Source organism: Staurois parvus, unplaced genomic scaffold, assembly GCF_062004578.1.
Source record: "Staurois parvus isolate SC_StPar_1 unplaced genomic scaffold, SC_StPar_1.0 ptg000351l, whole genome shotgun sequence".
NCBI classification, from domain to species: Eukaryota; Metazoa; Chordata; class Amphibia; order Anura; family Ranidae; genus Staurois; species Staurois parvus.
This window is the reverse complement of record NW_028318147.1, coordinates 1,471,843-1,498,828: the sequence shown is the minus strand read 5'-3', so window position 1 is coordinate 1,498,828 and position 26,986 is coordinate 1,471,843. Positions and strand designations below refer to the sequence as shown.

The 26,986-nt window shown below is 42.8% G+C and overlaps 1 protein-coding gene across 1 annotated transcript; it reads left to right on the top strand.

Moving 5' to 3' along the window:
- Positions 1-318: 318 nt before the first annotated feature.
- Positions 319-26,986, top strand: PABPC1 (poly(A) binding protein cytoplasmic 1). Its single transcript, XM_089684641.1, has 16 exons — positions 319-709; positions 8,112-8,330; positions 9,090-9,283; positions 9,360-9,475; positions 11,289-11,428; positions 12,456-12,550; positions 14,900-15,037; positions 15,672-15,767; positions 15,850-16,119; positions 16,197-16,287; positions 16,774-16,887; positions 18,092-18,252; positions 18,644-18,728; positions 18,806-18,936; positions 19,012-19,107; positions 26,350-26,986. The coding sequence occupies exons 2-15, from the start codon at positions 8,138-8,140 to the stop codon at positions 19,102-19,104; spliced, it is 1,917 nt and encodes a 638-aa protein (XP_089540767.1). The 5' UTR covers positions 319-709; positions 8,112-8,137; the 3' UTR covers positions 19,105-19,107; positions 26,350-26,986.

The following is a 26,986-nucleotide window of genomic DNA, read 5'->3' as shown; positions in this document are numbered from 1 at the left end:
CGCGGCAGCTATGCACACGGATATTTATTTCTGCCTTTCGAGTTTGCAATGTCGTCACCCTATTCCGTCCACAAAATGGCCGACGACACCGCCTACTCCTTGCTCTGCATCCCTCAAGACACGCCTGTTACAACCCCCAGGCGTGGCCGTCCAACTCCACCGTGTCACGTTCGTTTGCTCGCTGGCCACGCCTTCTCCCCCTCTTTTCGTTAGTCAGGAGTTCCAAGGCGGGGTTTCTTTTTTTTTTTTTGTCCACGTCATCCGCGTCAAAGCACGCCGTGCGTGCGTGCGCCCCTATAAATATTACGCGGAAGGGCTGCGGCCTTTTCCCCTCTACCCCGGCTGTTAGTGCTGTGTGTGAGTGTGTGCTCCGGAGCCTGGCCTCGGCACACATTTCTTATTCATAAAAAAAATTTAAAAAATAAAAAAAAAATCACAAAATCCCTCGAAAAACCCAGAAAAATCCCCGTCCGCTCCTATTCTCTCCCCTCATCACGCCACGTTTTATTTTTTTTTCTGCGTTTTGATTTTAAAAGCGAAGAAGAGACGTTCGTTTCCCGCCGCCGCCCTCATCCTTCTCAGCCCGGCTCTGTTCTGATTTTAACGCTCGAGCACTCCGTAAAATACAAAAGAAAAAAAAAAGCGGAATAAGTAACGGAAAATACCATTAAGAGAAACCAGAAGAGACCCGAGGACTCTCCGACTACAGGTAAGCGGGGACGGGGGAGGGAGGGGGTGAGGGGTCTGCAGGGATCCATGGAGCTCCACGGAGAGGCCTCATACGGGGCCCGGCCCCGGGAGCTCCGCGGTCTCGCCGCTTACTGAGGGCCCAGAGCCGGGGACAGACGCTGCCGAACCGGAATACGGAACTTCTCGCCCGGGAGGTGCTGACACCGGGGGAAGTACTGACGAGGACGCCGACTTCATCCTTTATTATTGTATACTATGCATTGTGGGGTGTGTGGCGGCATTTATAGGTATTGTGCAGTGTATGGGCGGATTGTGGGGTGTATATCGATTTATGGAGGTGGTTTGGGGCAGTATTCAGGAGTGATGTGGGGTGTATGGAGGCAGCGTGGGGTGTGCAGTAGTATTATGGTAGTGTGGGGTGTATGGAGGCTGTGTGGGGTTGTTGTGGGGTGTGCAGTAGTTTTATGGTAGTGTAGGGTGTATGGTGGTACTGCGGGTTTGTTGTGGGGTGTGCAGAAGTATTATGGTAGTGTGGGGTTCTATTGTGGGTTTGTTGTGGGGTGTATGGTGGCTGTGTGGATGTATGGTGGCTGTGTGGGTTTGTTGTGGGGCGTATGGCGACTGTGTGGGTTTGTTGTGGGGTGTGTAGAAGTGGTGTGGGGCAGTATTCAGGAATGGTGTGGGGTGTATGGTGGTGTATATCAGTATTGTGGCAGTAGTATATGATGGTCAATAGAAGTGTTTTTGGAGTATTGTGGGGTGTGTGGCGGCATTTAGAAGTGGTGTTTATAGCAATAGTCTGGCAGTGTTGTGGGGTGTCTGGCAGTGTTGTGGGGTGTCTGGCAGTGTTGTGGGGTGTCTGGCAGTGTTGTGGGGCGTTCACAATATATAAAATTATAGAGGCAGTAGACTAGAATGATACTGAGCTATGGTTGTGTTTACATTTGCATTAGGGTAGTGGTAGAAATGGGCCAGGATTTTACCACCCCCTCAAGCTGTCAGGGCAGCCAGTTGGTGTTGCACACATACATCACCTCCTTGTCATGTTTGAGGGGCAGTTCTGCAGCTCTAGCAGTGGGTGTGAATGGGGCTGCCTCAGGACAGCATGCAGCGCAGTGTGGCCCTTAGTGTTCAACTAGGATAGCCTGGTTGTACACAGAAATGATGTTGATCTCATCTATGTGCTGTTTCCTTGTATGCAGCCTTAGGACTGTTATCAGTTGGCATTGTTTCCTGCTATCTCCATGTAACAACTTTGCTCAGTGTCACTAGGACAGGAAGGGTGTTAATGGCACAATCACCAGGATAAACTAAAGAGAAAATGTGGGAAGAGGGGACTGATGCCTCCTGTAGGGGGGAAGCAGCAGGTGTCCTGGTGACATTGGGAGGATCTTCAGGAAGCGTTGGTAGAGCCGGGTGTCCCAGTAGTCTGGGGTGAAGGAGGTACTGTTATGTAGGTTGATATATTATGGAGGAGCTGGACTCAGAGTGGAACTACAAAAACTTACATCAAAATTTATTCTGCTCCATATCTTCGCTAAGAAAAAAAAAAATCCCAAAACGTGTAAATTGATTTACATGAAAGTTTATTTACAAATGACGGTATAGATACTGGAATTTTTTTTTCTACTAGTAATGGCGGCGATCAGCGACTTATAGCGGGACTGCGGTGGGCATTCTGACACTGGGGGGAACTGACTTGGTGTCACTGACATCACCAGTGACACCAATACAGTGATCAGTGCTAAAAAAAAGCACATACTGTACTAATAGCACTGGGCAGGAAGGGGTCAACATGATGTGTGATCAAAGGGTTAGATGCTCAGTAATCACTGAGACCTGGTGATTTGACCACTGCGAATGGTGGTGCAGGTAGTTCTCACGCACACCCCTACCCGGAAACATAAAATCACATGTGTGTATGTGTATGTATATATATATATATATATATATATATATGTGGTTTTGCGCACCCCTGCCGCCCTGTAGCAGTATATCTGCTATAGGGCGGTCGGGAAGCAGTTAAAGCAAACTCCCCCATCCGTCATTCTCAGCAAAATAAAGAATGGAGACAATCACTTTTAAAAATCACACATCTAGCATTTCTGATGGCCTTCTTGAGTAAGGGCAGATGATTCATATTTACTCCCTGGAATCTCTCTGCCGTTAGCTGAGGCATGCAAGCAGAAGAATCTTCCTTGCTGAAAATCCTTCCTGAAGAAGCCTGGAATGTATGACATGCAGTAAAACGTCTGTCACCACATAGTGTAAATTGGCCTTTAGTGTGTCTCAGGTGTAACCTTCATATTAGTAACTACTTTTCTAGGCACAGCCTCCTCACTACATCCAGCCCACCATTGTGTTCACAGTGAGAGGCGGGACAGCTAATTGATGAGCCAAAGTCATGCCATACTGTACTCACAAATACACATTTTACCTTGGCTCAGTGCTTGTTGCATTTTCTATTGAAGTCAGTGGGAACACACGTGAAGGTATGTTAGACATGTGGATGCGTTATGGTGGGCATTGGTATCCAATACAGAGTACATTGTAATGTTAAATACGGTGATGTAAATGTATTTGTACTAAATGTTTGATTAGTTTCTATTGATTTCAGGGGAAACTCATTGGGGGGAAAAGCACACAGGTGTGATTTCAGCCTAAATTTAGAAAGTCATTGCCAGACCTCTCAGCTCCCTCCCCCTGCAGAGTTACTCCAGTAGGGCCCCACACCTAAGTGCTTGCAAATGCCTTTTTAAGGCTGTGTTCTCTGCTCAGATCCTAGTTTAAATGTTTGTAGTGTAAACCGTGTGAACTTTGGTTATTGGGTCAAAGTGCTAATTACTTGTGACATAGTTGTGTATGGTGGGATGTAAGCTAGCATACATACATTTGATAGTAGTTGGGTGTTGCAGATTTATTTCTTAGAATATGCCAGCCGAGGTGTGCACCATGCAGTTTTTTTTAAACTGCTGCCAGTCATATGGAACTTATTGCTCAGGTGTTTTAACTGACGTTCTGCAATACTAGAACTGTGTATTCTATTTTAGCACTTTACTCTAGATTGTAAGATCTGGGCAAAGGGAGGAGGGTTGTGGGCTGATATCTTTTACAATTGGACCAGTGTGAAGTCAGCATTGGAGTAATACATACAGGCCATAGATGGGCCGTTTATTGGCCGAATTTTCGTCCGAACGAATAATCTGCCAATATTCGTACCATTAGTGGGGCAATGTCGTCGGCTGATTTTCGCGGTTCTTGTTTCTTTTTATCGGTCATGCTGGAAAATCGACGAAAAACGGACGTTTTTCGTAAGCATCGTGGCAGCTGAACGACCGATTTTTTTCATTTATCGGCCGACCATTCGTCTGGTAAACGTCTCATCTATGGTCAGCATAAGGCATGATGAGGCTCACTATAGAAACAAAGGAAGCAATGCCCTGGCTCTACCAGGATGGCTGTCCCATGCAGACCTGGCAAGTCAGTAATGGGGAAAAAAATCAGCTGCTGGGAGACTACAGCCAACACTGTTGACCAGTTTGTTGCCTGTCTCTTGCCTTTCCAGACCTCAGTTTCTGTAATAGAGTATAATAAAACCTGGTTCTGCTTGGAGTTTATGTATAGGTGACAGCCTTTTAATCCTTGTTTACTGCAGAATAAAAATGGCACTCTGCATGATTCCTGACTGGTGCTGGCTCTGCCAAGTTTTGCTAGATGTGCCTTTGGCAGGCCAAAGATTGTGGTTGCAGGAAAGAAAATCCCTCAATTCCCCTATAAACACTGAATGACTTCTGCGGAGCTATTGTGATCTCCCAGTAGGGGAGGGGGGGGGGGGGGGGTTGTGGAGAGCTGTCCTTGCTGGGATAACACAATTACTGCTAGTGCCTATAGCCGCTGGCAATTGCATTCTAAAAATCTAACATGCTGGTTGTACCAAAGTTGATCAATGGATAGACTTTGGTACAATCAGCCTGCCCATAGATGGATTGAATCTTGGCCCGGTCCCTGCTCAGTTGGCCAAGATTTGATCCATCTATGGTTGGCTAAAGTATTGGTTAATCAGAACACCATCACAATGAGGCTTTGCCAAGGTGCATCTGGCAGGCAGAGATGAAGTCTGTGCCTCAGACCACAAAACTTGTTCTGTCTCAGTATAGAGCACCCTGTGTTTTTGGGGGTGTAGCTGCAGACTTTTAAAAACACAGCCACTCCCCTTTCTGGTGATCCAGCACTGCTCACCTGAGTGGGTTTCTTCACTGCTCTTTGGTCCCTTGCATTGGCATCTTAACTGTGGGCAGCCAGCTTTGACTGCTCTGGGCTTCACAGCTGGAGGTGAACTTGTGCTCTGAACAGCCACTCAATCACTTCCATGGAGCGGCTGCAGCTGCCTTCAACAGAAGTGATTCGATGGAGTTGAAGCCACTCGATCACTACTTTGGAAGGAATGTTGACTGTATTGCTAAAAGCAATAAAATTAAAATAAAAAGTGCCCCTCCCCCATGTTTATGAGCAAACACATACATAAGTCCTGCGCGCATATGTAAACTGTCAGCGCACCACACTTTTGTATTATGAACTTCAGCGGGGGCAATAATTTTAGCTTCAGACCTCCTCTATAACTCTAAACTGGTAACCTTTAAAGACTTAAAGCATCACCTATGGAGATTTTAGGTATCTTAGTTTGGCACTGTTCTACTAGAGTACACAATTTTAAAGCATGACATATTTGGTATCTATTTGCTCGGTGTAACATCATTATTTATATTTTAACAGAAATGTACGCTTTATATAGTGTGTAATAAAATTAAAGTGCTTTTTCTGAACTGCCCAAATACCATGTGACATAAAATAAAAAATTGCAACATGCACCATTTTAGTTTCTATAGGGCCTCTCTTAAAAAAAAATTTCACATTTTAATTTTTTTTTCTTCCCATGGAGTGATTACATTTTTCCTGCCTGCAGTTAAGGCACAAGCTGGTTTCCTGGAACTGTTGCTTTCAACACGTTTTTAACCACTTGCCTACCAGGCACTTATACCCCCTTCTTTACCAGGCCAATTTTCAGCTTTCAGCGCTGTCGCACTTTGACAATTGTGCGGTCATGCAAGATTATACCCATATGAAATTTTTATCATTTTTTCTCACAAATAGAGCTTTCCTTTGGTGGTATTTAATCGCCACTGGGCGCTTTACTTTTTGCGCTATAAACAAAAAGTGTGCAAAAAAATTGAAAGTTTCTAATAAATTTTTCAAACAGGTAATTTTTCTCCACTGATGTGCGTTGAGGGGCAGCACTGATGGGCATTGACTGGCACAACCGCTGGGCACTGACTAGCGGCAGCACAGGTGGGCGGCGCTGCTGGGCACAGGTGGGCGGCGCTGCTGGGCACAGGTGGGCGGCGCTGCTGGGCACAGGTGGGCGGCGCTGCTGGGCACAGGTGGGCGGCGCTGCTGGGCACAGGTGGGCGGCGCTGCTGGGCACAGGTGGGCGGCGCTGCTGGGCACAGGTGGGCGGCGCTGCTGGGCACAGGTGGGCGGCGCTGCTGGGCACAGGTGGGCGGCGCTGCTGGGCGGCGCTGCTAGGCACCAATCATCAGGGCACTAATCATCAGTGCTTTGATGATCGGTGCCGATCCCTGCTCTGACAGCTGCCGGTTCTCGGCAGTACTTCCCTCATGCTCTGACAGCGTGAGGAAAGTGCAGCCGAGAACCGGCAATTGCATTTCCCGGTGATCAGCGTGTCATTGGACACGGCTGATCACGTGGTAAAAGGCCGCTGTGATTGGCCTTTTGCCACATCGTGTGATCAGCTGTGTCCGTAGGACGCACGGTGATCGCCAGGGGCGCGCAGGAGAGTGCATTCTGGGAGGACGTCATATGACGCCCTCCCAGAACTAGCCAGCCGCAGTGTAGCCATCATTCGGCTATCTGTGGTTGGCAAGTAGTTAAAAGGCAAAGCAGAATTTGACACTGATTTCATAACTGACATAGTAAAGCTATTCTGGCAGCTCACATAATACAGAGCTGTGATCTACATATTTGGAACTGAGCACTAGTCTGATGACTTCACATTTAAAGTACACTTCTACTGCTTGCAGAGCCATCCTGATTGAAAGTACCTCACCCTCCCCTGCCCCAGATGCATATTTACCTGTATCTGACAAGCGTAGCCTTTGCAGTATGTGCAGCTTGTGGCTGCAGTCTCTGCAATGTCCTTACATTAACATCTGTATGTAAAGACACAACTTTGTTTTGGATAGTGAAAAGTTTAGAACTTGTGAAGTTTGTATTGAGGCCCCATGGACACAAGGTGCTTGCTTAGCCATCCTAAACGCAGGAAAGTTTTTGCAGAAAACGCTTTGTGTGCAAACTCATCTAGACGTGTTTAGGTGCATCAAGCACTTGAGTGTTCATTTCATTAGCGTGTATAATGGTTTTATTCTGTCCATCGAAATGAGCTAATACTCAAGCACTTGACCCACCAAGCATTAACGCATGTTTAGATGGGTTAAGCCAGGGCTCAACAAATCCCAGGTTACCATTGCGACTAGAAATTGCGTCCTGGCACCTGGGCTTTTGTCAGCCCATTCACTGTTGGCACCAGGCAGGCCCAAACTTGCCATAGTGCATGCTGGGCCTCTGAGTCGTATGTCCTTGTGGGGCCCAAAGCATCTGCAGCAGCTGGGCTGCTCCTTGAGCCTGTGCCGCTCACCTGGCCTTTCCCTGGCTGGAAGTAGAGTAGAAAGTTTTCCTTCTTACTACAAAATGAAGAGTTAGGCTTTAGAGTCCATTTCAGACACCTGTCTTTTTCGGTGTGTGACATGAAAAATCATGTTTGCTTCCATAGGGAGGAACTATAACACGGTAAAATACTCTGTAATGTACCACATGAACCCAAAATGCAGAGGTATCAAATGACTAAAATTGTGTAGAAAAGTTCTGAGACAAAGTAAATTAGTGGATGTGTTATGTGCTTAAATTTGGTAAGCTTTTTTTAGTTGCTTTTCCTGGCGTCCGGCTTAAACCACTCTAAAATTGCAGGGTGGGAAGGTTTTTTAATCTTTCATCTTATCTGTAGATGCAGATTGTGATGGTTTTTACATACTGCCTACTTGTCAGCACATTGAGATTCTGACTCAAATGTGGCTGACTTGCTGCCAAACATTATGTATGACTGAACTTTCCCAATTTCCATTTTTTGCAATACATTGGTTAATGTATTAGCATGGCTGAGCATTCTTAAGATCTGTATTATAACTTTCAGCCATAGTGATGTGCAGGTTTCCTCTGCATGTGTGACTTGTTAGCTATTGCTCATGTGACTTTGTATTAATCATCCTGCTACATGCAGCCCAGTTGATGTGTTAACCCTATACTTGCATTACTGCAATGATGTGTTTTTTACATTTTTTATTTTTCAGTTGTGTACAAATAACCAGCAGTCATCATGAATCCAGGTGCTCCTAGCTACCCTATGGCATCTCTTTATGTTGGGGACCTCCACCCTGATGTTACAGAGGCTATGCTTTATGAGAAGTTTAGCCCCGCTGGGCCGATTTTGTCCATTAGAGTCTGCAGAGACATGATTACACGTCGATCTCTTGGCTATGCTTATGTTAATTTTCAGCAGCCGGCGGATGGTAAGTTGCTGTTGAAACTTCCCCATCCATATTGTATGCATTCTGTATTAATCGTGCTTGACACAGAAGTCTGTAAGCATCCACATATCTGCTGTTATATGGATTGAATAGCAAGTGATGGCTCTCACATTTAGGTGCTGGTGCCTAGCACAGAATACATTAAGTACTAAATGTCATTCTGATGAGTGTTACAATTTTGGTCCCGCATTCCCAACTTGTGAGATAATGTTTTCAGTTGGGAAGGAGTGTTGCCCATTTGCGCAACAGCAGTGGAATTGTTTAAATCTGGTGTGCATCAGGTTTAGTTCAGATGACGTCACCTGTGTGATGCAAATGACTGTTAAAGTCTCCTTTACATAACAGCTGATGGCCTTTAATTGTTGCACAATTCTTGTAACGTTTTACTTAGATTGCTTTAAGGTCACCTTAAACTTAAATGTGATCTCTAATTGGCACATCTTGCCACATAAATTTACAAATTTGTCTATCTTGTATATTTTGTCCTTGACCCCTTCATTACTTACTACCTAATAAAATATTGTGGAATTCATGTCTGGAGTGTATGCAGATTGATATCTGAGCCACACAATATACCCAATGCCCCATGCATGTGCCCTGCATGCCCTATCCTAGTTTTTTGTATTCTTAGCAACCAGTGCAGTACCAACAGAATCCATTGGATAGTGAATAGGTTGACAAAATGACTTTCAGGTATTTCTGATTAAAATGCATTTTAATGGAGTTAACTTTTTTCTTCAGCTGAGCGTGCTCTGGACACAATGAACTTTGATGTCATCAAAGGCAAACCAGTGCGCATCATGTGGTCCCAGCGTGATCCATCTCTGCGTAAAAGTGGCGTTGGAAACATCTTTATCAAAAACCTTGATAAGTCCATTGACAATAAGGCTTTATATGACACATTTTCAGCCTTTGGAAACATCTTGTCTTGCAAGGTTGGTAAATTTGGAGCTTTGCACTAGTTGATTAACTCAGTGCGGAGAATGGTATTCATGATTTTATCTCTTACAGGTGGTCTGTGATGAAAATGGATCAAAAGGTTATGGATTTGTCCATTTTGAGACCCAGGAGGCAGCCGAACGAGCAATTGATAAAATGAATGGCATGCTTTTGAATGATCGTAAAGTGTATGTATTAAGTTATAGCAATGATTTCCTTTCAAATTGATGCTGCAGGATAGTTATTGCATATTTGGCTTGAACCATATGTTACTTAGTATAGGATCTAGAAATCTTTCAGCCACCTAGAACCTATATCCATTACGCCTTTTCCTAAAAATAATAGATCAATGAGTAATCTCTAAGGTGACATGATGACTAGTTTGAGTTCTCAAGGCAGTTGTACATGTATATTATGCTCGGAAGCAAGTCAAATTCTGATTAACCCGCTTCTAATTTGCCTTTAGCTTCAGACAATATGCTGGCCTTGACTTAAGTTTTGAAAGTCCATGTTCCTTTTGCCACCCAACACCTTAAAGTCCAGTGGCAGGACCTCTGTAGACCATCTATTGCTGGAAGGCCTTACCATCAGTTGAAACTGTGACTTAGTTCTAAATTAACAAAAGTAAGGGTCACAATACATCACACAACCTGTTTTTGTTTTTTTCCTTTTGAAACTTGCATGTTCACTTTAACCACTTCCCAAGCGGTCTATAGTAAAAATACATCCTCATTTGGAAGTGGAATACTGGGGTTATGGCTACAGCAACGTGCCATAACACCGGTATTTTTTCAGCTGGCAATTCCCTTTCGAAGTGATCCTAGCAGCAGTTTTACTGCTGGATCACTTTTAGAAGTGGCGAGGTGGTGCTTGCAACCCCCTCCTGCCACTTTCCTGCGGTTCTCTGGCTTACCTGGATGATTGGCGAGCCTGAGAACCAATCTGATGATCGCTGCAGGTGGGCAAAGATGAGTGGAGGAAAGATGGCCTCCACGTATCTATGGCCTAGGAGGACCACAGCGATCTCATTACATCACTTCCAGTTCTGGCCTAATGTAAACAAGGTCTGATCTAAAAAAAAATTGAAAGGGTCTGTGTAAAATAAAGCGTTCCTGTTCCCCCATGCCTGCGTGCAGTGGTGAACACGTACGTCTGTCACATCCACATATGTAAATGGTGTTCAAACCACAAGTAAGGTATTGCTGTGAACGCAAGAGCAATAATTCTAGCACTGGAGCTCCTCCTCCTAAACTGTTAACCTGTAGAAATGTAGTCACCTATGGCTATTAAGTACCATAGTTTAGCGTCATTCCACGAGTGTGCACAAACATGTTGGGTATCTATTTACTCAGTGTAATATCTTTCATATTTTACAAAAGTTGTTTGTTTTTTTAAGTGTATTTTTTCCTCAAAAAATTGTTTGAAACATTGCTGCGCAAATACCATTTGACATAAAAAATTGCAGCGACTATTTTATTCTCTAGGGCCTTTGCTACAAAAAATGTTTGGGGGTTCTTAGTAACTTTCCAGCAAAAAACATTGATTTTGGGCAGCACAGTGGCTAGCTAAATGGTTAGCCCTTCCACCTAGCAGTACTAGGGACGCTGGTTTGAATCCCAACCATGGCACCACCTGCCTGGAGCTTGAATGTTCTCCCTGTGCCTGCGTGGGTTTCCTCCGGGTACTCCGGTTTCCTCCCACTCTCCAAAGACATGCTGGTAGGTTAATTGACTCCTGTCTAAATTGGCCCTAGTATGTGTATATATGAATGTAAGTTAGACTTTAGATTGTACACTCCTTGAGGGTTAGGGACTGATGTGAATGTACAATATATATGTAAATTGACAGCGCTATACAAGTACCTGTTGTAGTAATTTTTACATATGAGAGAAGTGTCAGAATTGGCCCTGAAAATGGTATGGTTAATAAAGTGGTTAATGGTATGGATTGGGAATGTAGATTGGTTAAAGTGAGGTAAAGGTTTTAATTTTCCTTCTACAGATTTGTTGGCCGTTTTAAATCTCGCAAAGAAAGAGAAGCTGAACTTGGTGCTAGAGCCAAGGAATTTACAAATGTGTACATCAAGAACTTCGGTGAAGACATGGATGATGAACGCCTCAAGGAGCTGTTTGGCAAATATGGTGAGTTGCCCCTTAATGTTCTCAGATCACTTAACTTATAATATTCTGGGTGGGTAAAGGTTTTTAAGATCATACTGTTTTTAACCGCTTGCCCGCTATCCTATAGCAGAAGTACTACTACAGGGCTGTGCAAAGTGACATGTGTATGTATATTTGCATTTCCGGTTAGAGCGCACATGTTCCCCCCCCCCCCCCCCCCATCCCCCTACCTGCGCCACCATTGGCAGCTAGAGATGTCAATCTCCGGCTGGAGATTCCTCACCGGCGGTTATCGGGGAAAGCTGACGGGAGAAACCTGAGTATAAACACATGCTGCTTTTTATTTTTCTGCACAGCAGAGAAATACAAAGCAGCATGTCTCCCTAGTAAAAACACACAGCACATAATGTAGAACATAGTTAACCCTTTGCCCTAGATGTTGACCCCTTCCTGCCCAGTGCCATTAGTACAGTACTTTTTATTAGCACTGATCACTATATTAGTGTCACTGGGGATGTCAGTGGCAGTTCCCACCCAATGTCAGATCGCCCGTCAGTCCCTTTTTATCAGTCGCTGCCATTACCAGTCTAAAAAATAAACGCCATTATATATACCGCCATTTGTAGACGCAATAACTTTCCTGTAAACCAATTTATGTATTGGGAGTTTATTTAGTGTAGACATGTAGCAGAGTACATTTTGGCCTAAATGTGTTAAGAAATTTGATTTTCCAATTTTTTTTATTGGATGTTTTATAGCAAAAGGTAAAAGTTTTTTTCAAAATCGTGTTTTTTGTTTATTGTGCAAAAAATAAACTGCAGAGGTGATCAAATACCACTGAAAGAAAGCTCTATTTGTGGGTGAAAAATTACATAAATTTAATTTATGTACAGCGTTGTATGACCGCAATTGGAAAAGTAATGCAGCGCTGTATTGCAAAAAATGGTCTGGTCAGGAATGCAGTGAATCCTCTGGAGGGCAAGTGGTTAAAGCACAGGACCTTAAATTTCCCAGATATTACTATGCTAAATGCAACTTTTTGTTTCAGGACCTGCCCTCAGTGTTAAAGTTATGACTGACGATGGTGGGAAGTCCAAAGGATTTGGATTTGTCAGTTTTGAGCGGCACGAGGATGCTCAGAAGGTAAATTGAGATGTTGCAAAGTTTAATGTAATCAGTGTATGAAGTTTTAGGTCTCAAACGTATTCCCTGAAAGCCCCTTCCCTTCTTGATCATGAATCAATTAAATTGATGCATCATAACCCTCTCCTCACAATCCAGACCTTTTTGCAGCCATGATAATGTATTGGCTTCCAGCAGTTCCTGTGTTCTACCGCAGCCCTGGTTGTGTGGGAGGGGCTTTCAAAAAGTCCATAGGTCGCCACAGCCTTCCCCATTGTCGCCCCCCTTCCCCCAGAGCATGCCCATTCAGTTGGCTGTCTTGTTAATGTTCATGCTAGGTTTTCCTAGGTGGGTGGGCTTGTTTGCAGCTACGCAGCCATTGCCAGGGGAACATAAAATGCCCCTCACTGTTCCTGTGCAAATCCTGTCTGGTGAATGTCCCAGCTGTACATGGATTCTGTTGAACACGGTGTAGCCAATATACTTCAAATCAATGCAAAATTTAAATGTAGAAGCGTATCATACAGGTGCACACAGAAATAAACGTGCAGGATATTTACAGTATATCTACAATGCTTCCTGCCTTTAAGGCAGAGATTTCCTATTTTATTTCAGGTACTAATATAGCGCCGTCAATTTTTACGTAGTGCTTTACATATATAGTACATTCATATCAGTCCCTAACCCTCAAGGGGCGTACAATCTAAGGTCCCTAACTTACATTCATACATACACATTCTAGGGCCAATTTAGATAGAAACCTACCAGCATGTCTTTGGAGTGCACACAGGGTTACTGTCAGTGGTCCGCTGTGGGGATGGATTGCACAGTTCAGTGGTCAGCAGAGACTAAGTATGTAGCTCAATATTGAGTCACTAAAGTCAAAATTATGTACTCAGATGAAATAGTAGAACTGCTAGCAGTGATCAGAACTGTAGCAGCATCTGTGCATGCCTGGTAAAGCAGAGCTTCTTGTTTGGAAACTGGGCGGTTCTCAGGGTGGTTCCTTCTTACTCAAGTAATGCTGAAACGAAAGTATGCAGGAAAGACCGTAGTTGCAAGTGTAAACACAGGAGGAGAGGCTGCTTATGACAGGAAAAGGCAAGTTAGAATTCTGTGTTAAGCAGAATGTTTGTTTTTTAAATACAGATCTAATTTTTTGCATTTTTTTTGTGAAACCTAAAAGTTCAGTATTAACATTTTTTTCCCATGAAGTACTAGTATAAAATACAGTGTGAAAGTGAATTTTTCTCTCCCCTTCTTCCTGAAAACTTTGTTGTATGCTAGTATTTAGGTCCCCTACTTTGCAGCAGGAGCTGTGATATTAAAAATTTTGCCCTGTAAATTTAACCTTCTGAGTAGTGTTCCTTCCTTCTCTATTTACATTAGTATGCTGCCATATTAGTCCTGGGGGAGAAGTGGAGTGAGCAGAGCCGTAGACCACTATCTTTACTACTGGCTGTAGAACATGCAAATACTTAAATGACTATAGCCTGAAAGAAACATGGAAATTGCCATTCTTGTCAGACTTCTGAGAATGCTAACTGGCTGTCACTTGGTTTGGAATAGCAGCCAGGCAACCTGTACTTTAAAGCATTGAGGCTGCCTATGAGGACATCTCAAAGTAGATAATGACAATATGACAGACATATGAAAACTACAATATTCAATTTTTTGATTCTGTAATGTTTTAACAGTGGGTACATCAGTCTTGTCTGACACATTTCCTTTAAAAACAACCCTTAACCCTCCGCCTCAACGCTAACGCATAACATTGTTAAATGTGAGGGTAAATGTGTATTATCTCAGTTATAAATGTTCTGGTAATGCTTTCATACCAACAAAGGGGGTTTCTAATTTATTAAGATGGCACTGTATGGCATCTGCTCAGATATTCTTTACCCTTGGAATGTTTACAATGGCTAAATGGTTTGCTTCAAACTCTGTCAAAATAAAATTCCACGCTTCATTTCTCTGCAATACATGCATATTTCCCATGTTCTGTTCCCTTCAAACACCCTGCAAGTACAAAAATTCCTTGTCAGTAATGCACCCCTGTTGTGAGCTGACACTACACAGAATATTTGTGGACTGAGTGTCAGCCCTGCCCATTGTACTCTGCTCAACTACAATTCCACTCTCAAATCTCTACAATATAAAAACAAATTATTTTATAGACCTTGATGAGAACTGTGAAGCTAAATAGCCTCTTGGAGATAACCTAGGATATCTGTTTCTGACTAGATTAAGGTTTTTCTGAACTGGTTGATAACTCTGTGACATTTCAGACCAAAGGAGCAAGTTCGTTATAATTTTCTTACATACACTTTTAGGTCTGGGAAGTCTGTTGACTGTTTTTTTCCCTTTCAGGCTGTTGATGAAATGAACGGTAAAGATATGAATGGCAAAGCCATCTATGTGGGTCGTGCCCAGAAGAAAGTTGAGCGGCAGACAGAGCTTAAACGCAAGTTTGAGCAAATGAAGCAAGATCGCATCACCAGATACCAGGTTAGTGGCTTGTTTTTACATGTTGACTCCAGTCAAAACTTTGATCAAGCACCAAGTTAAAACTGGTTGGCATCTGTCTTGTTTTTATCTGCGTCCTTGTTGACACTGTCCTGTTTGTGGCTAGCCGTAGTTGGGATGGAAAGGGAGGGCAATCTCTCCCAACAGGCCAAGACATGGCAATAAACCACAATTCTGTCCTGTTCTTACTATATCAAAACCTGAAGAAAATGTCTGGAACTCTTGAAAGGGAATGTGTGATTGCAGAGTATTTGTAGTATAAAGGTTTGCATATTTTGTGAGTTGCAGTCTACCTGTTCATATTTTCATCATCAGGACATCTACAGTTTGTGGTTGGTTATCTTGATGCGTAGCTTGGTCGTTTGAGGTCTTGTTGGCCTGTGATAAAGGAAGTTGGCAATATATTTAGTTTTAGACAGTACGTTGCATGACCCTGAGATCAGCAGTAAAGCATCACTAAGCAGGAAGCACAGGTTGTATAATAAAGCATGCCCTATAATTGCATACTGCACCTGGAGGTTCATTTTCATGCGTATAAGGGGTAAATATGCTGCCGGAAACCGTTTCAATTTGCATATGCGCAAGTACATGAAGCTCTATATTTTTGTTTTTTTAGGGTGTTAACCTTTATGTAAAAAATCTGGATGATGGCATAGATGACGAGCGACTTCGCAAAGAATTTTCCCCTTTTGGCACCATTACAAGTGCTAAGGTGAGCATTTTAGTGTTTGCCTTTTAAAGGACCCCGTCTAGATATCAGTTTTTCCTTAACTAAAAATGTTTTCATCCTTCAGGTCATGATGGAAGGAGGGCGCAGTAAGGGCTTTGGCTTTGTATGTTTCTCCTCTCCTGAAGAAGCAACCAAAGCTGTAACAGAAATGAATGGCAGAATTGTGGCAACAAAACCCCTGTATGTTGCACTGGCTCAGCGTAAAGAGGAGCGTCAGGCTCATCTGACTAATCAGTACATGCAGAGGATGGCAAGTGTCAGGGCTGTGCCTAATCCGGTCATCAATCCCTACCAGCCACCACCATCAAGTTATTTCATGGCTGCCCTTCCACCGGTATGTATTCATGCACTTAGACATGCACAGTCAATGTAAAGCCATTAGATTGGATGTTAATATCCTTTTTCTTGCAGGCACAAAACCGTGCTGCATATTATCCAGCTGGACAGATTGCACAGCTTAGACCAAACCCTCGCTGGACCGCACAAGGTGCCAGACCACACCGTAAGTTAAACCTTACCTGTGTTAATATCTAAAGTTCAAGGCAAGCCTGTTCAGTTAGTCATTTTCAATATTATTGGTATGGGTTTTAATGGTGCTTTTACTATCTAGGTTATTCTAATCATTTGTGCTTGCGTTAAGGAATTTTCTCTGCTTTTACCGTGGCTGAAATGCATGGTTTTTCTATTTTGGTCTTTAGCAGCCAAAGATGGTGATGCAGCCAGATCAGTTGACGATACTTTACAGTGTATGAATGGCGCTGATTGTACATGCAATGTAACTGTTGGACAGATTAAAATCCTGCCCCAATATGTTGCTACCTTCATTTCTCCTGTTGCAAGTGATCGCCCCCTTTTCATTGACAGTAGAAAAAGTGTTGGAAAGTACAGGGGTTGAATAAATCATACCTACTGCACAGCTGGATGACCTTATAGTTGTGAGAGCTGTAATTGGTATGCTAGTTTTCTTAAAATCCACGTGTTCTTGCAGCATTCCAGAACATGCCAGGAGCCATCCGCCCTGCTGCTCCACGTCCACCGACCTTCAGCACAATGAGACCAACCTCTTCTCAGGTCCCACGCGTTGTTTCAGCTCAGCGTGTTGGTAAGTTCGAAGTACAACTGTGGTTACAATTTGGCAGACTTGCACAGGGACTATTTGCAGCTGATGCTTAAAGCAGTTCTATTGTAGATTTTAAAAAACTAAATACAAAGTACAAGAGTTATACTTTCCTGTCCTAATGCCGGTTTTCCGCATTCTTTGCTCCATTGCAGAGTTGCAGACTCTGGAAATCTTCACATCTGACACTTACCAGGCTCTCCACTGTAATATACAATGACATAGGGAGAGGCGGATGGGCCCCACAGTGGAGGGCAAGGGATGCAGGCAGCCAACACCTAGAAGTGTCAGATGTGGAGGTTCTGCTGGAGACTAGGTTGAGTGAAAATTCGAAGACTGGGCACCAGGACAGGCAAACACTTGAGGTTTTTAAACTTCGTATACCAGTATAACTTTTAGTAAATAGTTTCATGTTTGATATACCAGCTTCTATTGTGTAACTGGTATGAAGGCAAAGAGGAAAATGTGCTGCTGGGCAAGGAGATTAAAGGTCAAAGACTTTGCACTTTCTCCTTAAGACCTTGTTTACACCTGCAGAAAGGGGAGGGGGGTCAGTGAGGTAAAAACCCTAGTACCACGGACCAAATATGACTGATCCAACTGCATGGGGCTGCACAGCAACCTTGTGTGATGGTGTGGGTTTTTAGAGGTTAATACGGGTGGTGAGGAAGCGGCATATGCCACATCCTTGCCTGTAAAATGCCTTCTGAAGAGCAATCCACAATGGATCACACTTCAGAGGGTGACAAGTAAAAACCTTCCCCAAAGACTGCAATGAGTTTGCATTTGAAATAGTTTCTCTGTTCGTGTATCTTAGGTCCTTTCTCATGCCCATGCTGTAATGGGCCTTTACTGTGCACATTAACATGCATTCTGGCCATTGTAGACTCCCAAAATAGTGTGCTTAGTGTACTAAACTTTTAAAACTGCATGTCTGGGCAAATGATTACAATACTGTTAAATACTGGATTTCTAACCAGATAGCCATTCTTTTGATTTCCTGCTGCAAGCCTCCTACAAGGTACAGAAAGACAATACACAGATCTTAATATTTGAGCAGTGAGTATGTGTAGAGCAGGGACTCTCTAGTAAACTGCTCTCATTGTAAACTCTGGGGAACGTTCCTCGTTTCAGTGACTAGGGATTGACTTGATCTAACTTTGCTGGGTTTTTTTTTCCCCCTCTACAGCTAACACTTCAACACAGACAATGGGTCCTCGTCCTGCAACTGCTGCGGCTGCTGCAGCTGCAACGTCAACAGTACGAACTGTCCCGCAGTACAAGTATGCTGCTGGTGTGCGCAATCCACAGCAACACCTTAACACTCAACCACAAGTTGCTATGCAGCAGGTAATTACAAACTGTCCTCTGGCTGGGATTCTGTTCTTGACAGCTGCCTTTGACAGTAACTTACCATCTGAAGCCTAAAACGTGAATTAACTGAGTATTTTTGCAACTTATACTTGCTGTAGGGTCTTGTAGAGATGCACAAAGTGTTTTGTCTCGTCAACATCCTTTCGTTTTCTCCTGCTTCTGACTAGCTCATTAACCCTTTCTGTTTTGATTGGGAAGTGCTCAGCGAGTCTCACATGGACCGGGCTCGAACAGTTTTCATTGTGTAAATGGCCTTAATATCCATTTTACATTTTAAGGACTATTGTACTTTTTATGAGCTGCTGTTGAAGAATTGGGGTATTTGTCTCATAAGTACTATTGCTGATCAGTGTGTTTTCCTTTTCAGCCTGCTGTCCATGTTCAGGGTCAGGAACCCTTGACTGCTTCTATGCTGGCTGCGGCACCTCCCCAAGAACAAAAGCAAATGCTTGGTAGGTAGTTGTGGCTTACATGATATTGTACCAATCTGACTTCCAGGATTGTGGCTGAACCATTGCTTTATTTTTAGGTGAGCGCCTTTTCCCACTGATCCAAGCTATGCACCCGACTCTTGCTGGAAAGATCACTGGAATGTTGTTGGAGATTGACAATTCTGAGTTACTCCACATGCTTGAGTCACCAGAGTCCCTTAGATCAAAGGTATGTGAATGTTTTTGCTTTAACACGTGACAAATTGGTGTAGAAGCTGCATTTCTAAAAATGTGCTCTCTCCAGGTTGACGAAGCAGTCGCCGTCCTTCAAGCCCATCAAGCCAAGGAAGCTGCACAGAAGGCAGTTAACAATGCCACTGGAGTGGCAGCAGTCTAATATGTAAGCTGGGGAGACTTTTATTTCACAATTTCATGTGTGAAGTGATTAATTCTCAAACTGTCGTCAGGATTTCTGCAGTTACCTTGGTATTGGCATGGATTTTCACACATGTATTCTGCTCTTTTAGGATGAGTACCTGCAATCTGCTAGGTCTCTGGTATTTTGACCGCTGGCTTACCACTGAGGCCCTTTTTCCTTAAATTTTGCTGCCTTCTGGAGTTGCTGCTTTTATACATAGTGACACTGGTTGCCCTTACCAGAAAGTCCTACTGTTCCCAAAATACCCCTTGGGTATCCTCCGTACATGATCTCACTACCTGTGCCCCCTGACACTAGTGATTCTACAATTTTGGCTTGTGCTCGGAACTTTGATTGTGGGATATACCTGCAATTAAGACATTGATTTCTTCAAGCAGTCTAAGACTTTTATGCACAAGGCCAATCTTCTCATTATTAAACTTTTTGTATTGATATTATCCCCTGCCTTATTGTGTTATTCCTTGCCAATTGTGGCAATTGCCCTAATGACTTTTTTCGGCATTGCTTCAGACGTTCTTTATCATTCTCATTCACACTCCTGAATAAGCGGAACCTTTATTCCGAGAAAAACGTCGAGTCAAACTATTCCCAGTCGGATATTAACCAAACAACAATTTGTATGCTTTAGTATTGATGTTATTTGGATTTTTTGTGTACATAATATTGGGATCAAGAGTGTTTTCATAAATAAGGCTTTGTTATTTACTGGTGTGTAATATGAACTGCTCTATTTTTTATGATGCAGATCATTTTTAATCAAGATGTAAATAAAAAAATTTTCCATTTAAATACTGTTAAGTTGTCAGGTACCTTTTAAAGTCTGCTTTTAATTTTTTTTTGTGTATATGTGAAAGTTACCGATTTCTGAATGGGGCAAAATACCATCCTATATTGGTCACACGAGTGTTGCTTTTCCAGTCAGAGAATCCCAATAGGTGGCTGTTGTCTTGGTGAATAAATGAACCTTACGATGAAATGTATGTTGTAATAAAAATCACACATCCTTAAGTATGGCTAATACCCGGTTACATGCTTGATTAGTGGATAGGTAGCAGAAACATGGACAGAATTTGGGTTGTGGACCAACTGTTGGACATTGGTAGCCTGAAGTTTGGTTGCATGTGGCCACTTTGGCTGAACTGTTCCCATTTTGCCAGTCCTTGCAAAGTGTTAGAAACTTTTACATAACTGACTTAAATACTGTGACTTTTTCATGAAAGAAAAATATAAAGTGACGCAGAAAAGATGAGTCTGCACCATTGTCTTATTTTTGTGTATTGATTTGTTTGTCCCATTAATGAGTCCACTTCGTTTTACTGTTGACTGACTGACTGCCTCTGCTGAGTCTATTCAGAGCATCAACTACTTTCAGTAAATTGACAATTTCTAAGATTCGTTTTGAATTCTAATCCTGCTACTTTGAAGTCATGTCCACATGCTCTTGATCTTGGCTTTATATTAAAAACCCTGCCATCTTACTTTTCCAGTCTCTGGACTGTCTTTATCTTTTTTTGTAAGTGAGGTCTACAGAACTTATACCGTATTCTAAATGAGGTCTAACAAAAGGTCTATATAGCCACTTGCCCCTCCTAAGGATTTACCCCCCTTAATGACCAGGCCTCTTTTTGCTACTCGGCGCTGCACTACTTCAACTGATAATTGCACGGTCATGCAATGCTGCTTCCAAACGAAATTTACATCCTTTTTTTCACACAAATAGAGCTTTCTTTCGGTGGTATTTGATCACCTGTGTGCTTTTTATTTTTCACGCTATAAACAAAAAAAGACCAAAAATTTTGAAGAAAAACAATATTTTTTACTTTCAGCTATAAAAAATATATAGTAAACTCAGTTAAAAATTTAGGCCAAAATGTATTCTGCTACATGTTTTTGGTAAAAAAAAATCCCAATAAGTGTTTGCTTTGTGTGAAAGTTATAGCGTCTACAAACTGGTATAGATACTGCAATTTACGCCATTTTTTTGCTATACAGCGTTGCGCTAGTTTAACGGACAATTGCGCAGTCATGCAATATAGTACATAAATGAAATTTACATTTTTTTTCCCCCCACAAATTGAGCTTTCTTTCGGTGGTATTTGATCGCCTGTGCGTTTTTTTTTTTATTTTTTGCGCTATAAAAAAAGGCTGACAATTTTGAGAAAAAAAAAACAATATTTTGGACTTTTTGCTATAAAACATGTCCAGTAAAAAAAAATTTAAAAATCAAATTTAGTCATAAATTTCTGCCAAAATGCATTCTGCGACATACTGTATTTTTCGCTCCATAAAAAAAATATTCTGAACCAATGGACTGCAGACACAGTACAAGAGATGACCAGTGACTGCGGACGTAGTACAGGGGATGGCCAGAGACTGCGGACGTAGTACAGGGGATGGCCAGAGACTGCGGACGTAGTACAGGGGATGGCCAGAGACTGCGGACGTAGTACAGGGGATGGCCAGAGACTGCGGACGTAGTACAGGGGATGGCCAGGGACTGCGGACGTAGTACAGGGGATGGCCAGGGACTGCGGACGTAGTACAGGGGATGGCCAGGGACTGCGGACGTAGTACAGGGGATGGCCAGGGACTGCGGACGTAGTACAGGGGATGGCCAGGGACTGCGGACGTAGTACAGGGGATGGCCAGGGACTGCGGACGTAGTACAGGGGATGGCCAGGGACTGCGGACGTAGTACAGGGGATGGCCAGGGACTGCGGACGTAGTACAGGGGATGGCCAGGGACTGCGGACGTAGTACAGGGGATGGCCAGGGACTGCGGACGTAGTACAGGGGATGGCCAGGGACTGCGGACGTAGTACAGGGGATGGCCAGGGACTGCGGACGTAGTACAGGGGATGGCCAGGGACTGCGGACGTAGTACAGGGGATGGCCAGGGACTGCGGACGTAGTACAGGGGATGGCCAGGGACTGCGGACGTAGTACAGGGGATGGCCAGGGACAGCAGACCTTTGGGGAGGGAGGGGGAGCGGGTACCTGAATTTGACAGGTACCCGCTCCCACTTCCGCGGAGTTCTCCCTCCTTCCCGCGGCGGCTTCTGTGACAGCCGGGTGCCCACTGCGAATGCGCGAGAAGCGCTGCACTTTGTGAATGGCCCAGAGCCTTCTGGGACATGTCGTGTCCCAGAAGACACCGGACCATTCACAAAGCACGGCGCTTCTCACGCATGCGCAGTGGGCACCCGGCTGTCACAGAAGACTGCAGCGCTGGAGCGAGGAACAGGTAAGGTCCTGCAGTAGAGAACAGCTGAGCGGCCGGCCCGGTGTTCTGACATGGTGGCAGCAGAAATACCGGACCGGCCGCTTTGCATGCGTTCCATAAGACGCACTGACATTTTCCCCCCTTTTTTGGGGGGAAAAAAGTGCGTTGTCTTAAGCAAAAAATACGGTATCTTTGCTACAAAAAAAACCCAATACGTGTAAATTGGTTTACGTGAAAGTTATATCTTTTGCAAATGGCGGGAAAGATACTGGGATTTTGCTTTGCGCGTGCCCCCTACCTGTTTTAAAATGTGGTTTTGCCCAGCCGTGCCGCCCTGCCGCCGTATTTCTACAGTGGCTGGGCGGCATGTGGATAGAGCAATCAATATTTTTCGTAAGTCTAAAAAAGATTGTGTGGTCAGATTGCAATGTATATAGTGACCCTAAGGGGTTATTTACTAAACCTGGGGAGTGTGAAATCTGGTAGAGCTCTGTATAGAAACCAATCCGCTTCCTGAATTTTTTTTTTTAGTCAAAGCTTAATTGAACTAGCTGAAGTTGGTGTTACTAAACCCACAACAATAAAATTAGTTTGTATCTGCAGTAACGCATGCTTGTTCTACTCACTGAAACCTAAAGGGGGTTAATCCTCTGCATTGTGTAAAAAGGCTGATCTGACCTCTGATCCTCCCATTCCTTCAGTGTCCCCCCATATCTCCTGATAAAACATTGTGTGGAGTCACTGCACATGCTCAGATTGGTGTGTCTTGCTAGAGCGGTTTTCTTGGGAGAGGTAGATGTGATCAGCACAGGGCCAATCAGCACTGTCCAGAGGTCAGGGATTCTGCATCCTCCTACAGCAAAATGAAAACTCCTACAAGCTTTAACATGTGTTCTGCTGGACACTGATAGAAATCACAAGACTGCTCTAACTGCTAAGGTATTTAGCTTTTTATATTTACTCAAATAATTTCACTTCCGTGTACTGTGAGACCAGATAGTGAATGCAGGGTCCTGGGTTTAGTAACACTTGAAAAGCTGTTTGGCTACCATGCACAAGCAAAAGTAATCCTTTGCGATATTTTACATGTGTCAGCACTAATAAAGATGAGCAATTAAAACCACACCAGAATTGACTTTACAAGTCACAAGGGCCTACTACACGGTCACATGACAAACTAAGGTAATTAAACACTAAATACTTTAAATTTCTACACTGTTTATGCCTGAGCTCAATATATAAATGTCACTTGTTGAAAGATAAAATTATCACACAGCTTTGTCCCAAGTCTATGTAAGAAATAAACTTTAATATGCTTTCCAATAAACCCATACTTGACAGTAGACACATTTTACCCCTTAATGCTGACACCTCCCGTCCCCTTTAAGGGGTTTCTGATGCTGGGAGTAGGGTTTATGATCATGTGATGCCCGTGATTCACAGCGGTTACATGATTGGTACCTTTCGGTTTTATGCCAGAAACTTTGTCGGGAACATGCAGGGCTCACGCACTCAGTACAGGTTTGTTTACATTTTGGTACACATATATCCGTGGTCTCGGCGTCAAGGTCCACCTGCTGAGAGGCCGCATATATGCGTACCGTCAGCACGAAGGAGTTAATCTTTAAACATATCACATCTAGCGATCTCTGCCTCAGAATAGTTGAGCCCCAGTCAAAACTATGACTGTTACCTGTTTTTGTAAAACTTCAACATCCATGTTAAAGATAGATAATTCAGTCTTGTTCACTTGGACCTGAAAGTTGCTCATTATCTTCTGCTTCCATTTAAATCTCACAGGAAATGTACAGTGGATATAAAAAGTCTACACACCCCTGTTAAAATGTCAGGTTTCTGTGATGTAAAAAAAATGAGACAAAGATAAATCATTTCAAAACTTGACTAAGATCCTAGTTCCAGCTGAAAAAAAAAAAAGCCCCAAAGCATGATGCTGCCACCATCATGCTTCACTATGGGTATGGTGTTCTTTTGGTGATGTGCAGTGTTTTTGTGCCAAACATATCTTGGAATTATGGCCAAAAAGTTCAACCTTGGTTTCATCAGACCATTACACATTTTCTCACATGCTTTTGGTAGACTTCAGACGTGTTTTTGCAAAATTTAGCCAGGCTTGGATGTTTTTCTTAAGAAAAGGCTTCCGTGTTGCCACTCTACCCCATAGCCCCAGACATATGAAGAATACGGGAGATTGTCACATGTACCACACAATGAGATCCCTCTAATGCTTTGGAAGATCTCTGCAGACCATGGCTTTTGCTGTAGGATGCAACTAAGAAAATGTCAGGAAAGACCTACCAGAACAGCGGAGCTTTATTTGGTGTTAATCAGAGGCACTTTAATTGATGACAGGTGTGTACATGATTCAGAATGATTGATTAATTCTGAACACAACTGCATCCCCAGTTATGAGGGTGTGCATACTTATGGAACCACATTATTTTAGTTTACTTCCCCCTCAAAAGATTTCAGATTTTTTGAATTGAGTTTATAGGTCTCAAAGGTAGAAAATGTTCTGAAATTATTTCTTTTTTTTTTTTTTTTTACATCACAGAAACCTGACAATTTAACAAGGGTGTGTAGACTTTTTATATCCACTGTATATAATTTTTTTAGTGCCAGTCAAGTATGCAAGAGACTTTGTAGGCACAGAGGCAGCTACAAATACCAGTGTATTGATTACAATATATTTAGACCCTCCCTCCGGTTACTGATAGGAATAGAACTTGCAGCAGCTGCAATTTAAAGCCTTTACATTTACCACTGTGCTCTTTGGTCCCAGCCTGTGTTCTGAAAATGATTGTAAGAGAGCCCTTTTCTGATATGGTAGACTACTGTTCATTTCATATGTTATGTTTTTTCTTTGAAATTTTAAAAAGGCAACATTAAAAGGATAGTCCACCTTTTGAGAACCATGTTCACCCATAACATGAGTTATAACAACCCCCAATACTGAAGCACAGGGTGCTTCCTATGTGTGTCCTGTTTTTTTTTTTTTTTTTTTTTTTTTTGCATTAAGTATGGGTGTGCAAGCAGGATCTGCAAATGATTAACCCCTTCCTGCCTTTGTCTCCTGGACTGTTAAGCGGATCTAAATGCTGTGACAAAGTGGGCATTCTGATCATGTGACCATTGTGATTGGCTGTCACAATGGTCACGATTGCAAAGTTCCCAATCACAAGTATGCATCAGGAGCTTTCCAGTACATGCTTGTTACTGTGCTGGGAACGTGCTCTCAGCACAGTAAAGTGATTACATATATTACATATATAAGGGCTGCTTATATGCAGCTGCTCCCTTTTTTTTTTAAAATCCACCTGCCAAGAGGCCACGTGTATGGAAGATGGGAAAGGGTTAAAAGTCCCATCCGTTACTGTGGCAGAGGAACTCTTGATTGTGCACTCTTCCTATATGCACATTCACACATTTTAAGCTGACCACACAATCTTTGTACAATCAATTTTAGATAATTATAATATAATATCCTAAATTATCCATTCAATTAGTTGCCAATCAGGCAGGTAGCTCTGTAGGACTGCAATAAGATTGTAACGTTTGAGCTTTAGACTTGGCAGAAGGAGTGACTGTACTCAAAGCTTTACTCTATTTTGCAGTGCTGGAAGTGCATCTGTTATCAAGATTCAGGTTAGGTACATGTACTAGTTTGCATAATGGCGTTAAACACGCTTGTCATAAGAAAAATGTACTGTATGTGCCTAAGCAGTCCCCTGAAACTCTACTTTGTCTTTAGGGAAGCAAAAAGCCTCTACCAAGATGGCTGCCACCACAGAGATACAGTGCAGACCAAAGTACTAAAGGAGATGGTAATGGTAAAAGATCAGTTGTAGGTAGACCACAGGGAATGATTAGTCCTTTGTCCTCTTCCTGCCTTTGGGCAGTTTTTAGAGTTTAATGCCTCTTCAACTAGTACGCTGTTTGTAATGATTTGTTTCTTCTTCCAGGCCACAAAACGCTTCAGAACTTCAGCTTACCATCTGTGGAGTTCAGTTTGATATTTTGATGAAATCATTGAAGTTTGGGATTTGGATAAACTTCAAGCAACATTATTGATCACATCTGTGTCTTCAGTGAAATTCAGACAACTCTGGGTTAAATGGGGTCTTCAGAGAACTTAGACACCATCAAAGTTCACATAATCGGGGGTCTTAAATGAACTTCAAGTAACACCATTGAAGTTCTCTTCATAGGAGAAAATCTATGAAAACATCGAAAAAAATTAAATCTTGTAAAAACACCGCAAAAACCTAATAAAAAATCATAAAAAAGGAAAGGAAACTACCATGCTTACGTACGTAACAAATGCCAGGACTGGCAAACAGCTAGTCCTAGATATATTAAAAAAAATACCAAAAAAAATGTAAAATATAAAAACAAACGAAATGGTTTTTTTAGACCCGGGGAAAGGCATTTTGAACACAGTACGGAAAGTTAAGCATTCCTTTCTTTGATTTTGTAATTCTTTACTGTGGAAAAGCTCAGATTTTCACCACAGTTGGTATCTCGTGGGAAAGATAGCTGAGCATGAAACATAATTTGGATTATAAAATTCTTGCTTTAATAAAAATTACTTTAAACACG

Excerpts from the sequence above, each read along its gene's own strand:
- PABPC1 (XM_089684641.1), top strand. The coding sequence starts at position 8,138 with ATGAATCCAGGTGCTCCTAGCTACCCTATGGCATCTCTTTATGTTGGG. Across the intron at positions 16,120-16,196 it reads TCATGGCTGCCCTTCCACCG|GCACAAAACCGTGCTGCATA; the intron begins GTATGTATTCAT and ends TTTTTCTTGCAG. Across the intron at positions 18,729-18,805 it reads AGAACAAAAGCAAATGCTTG|GTGAGCGCCTTTTCCCACTG; the intron begins GTAGGTAGTTGT and ends CTTTATTTTTAG.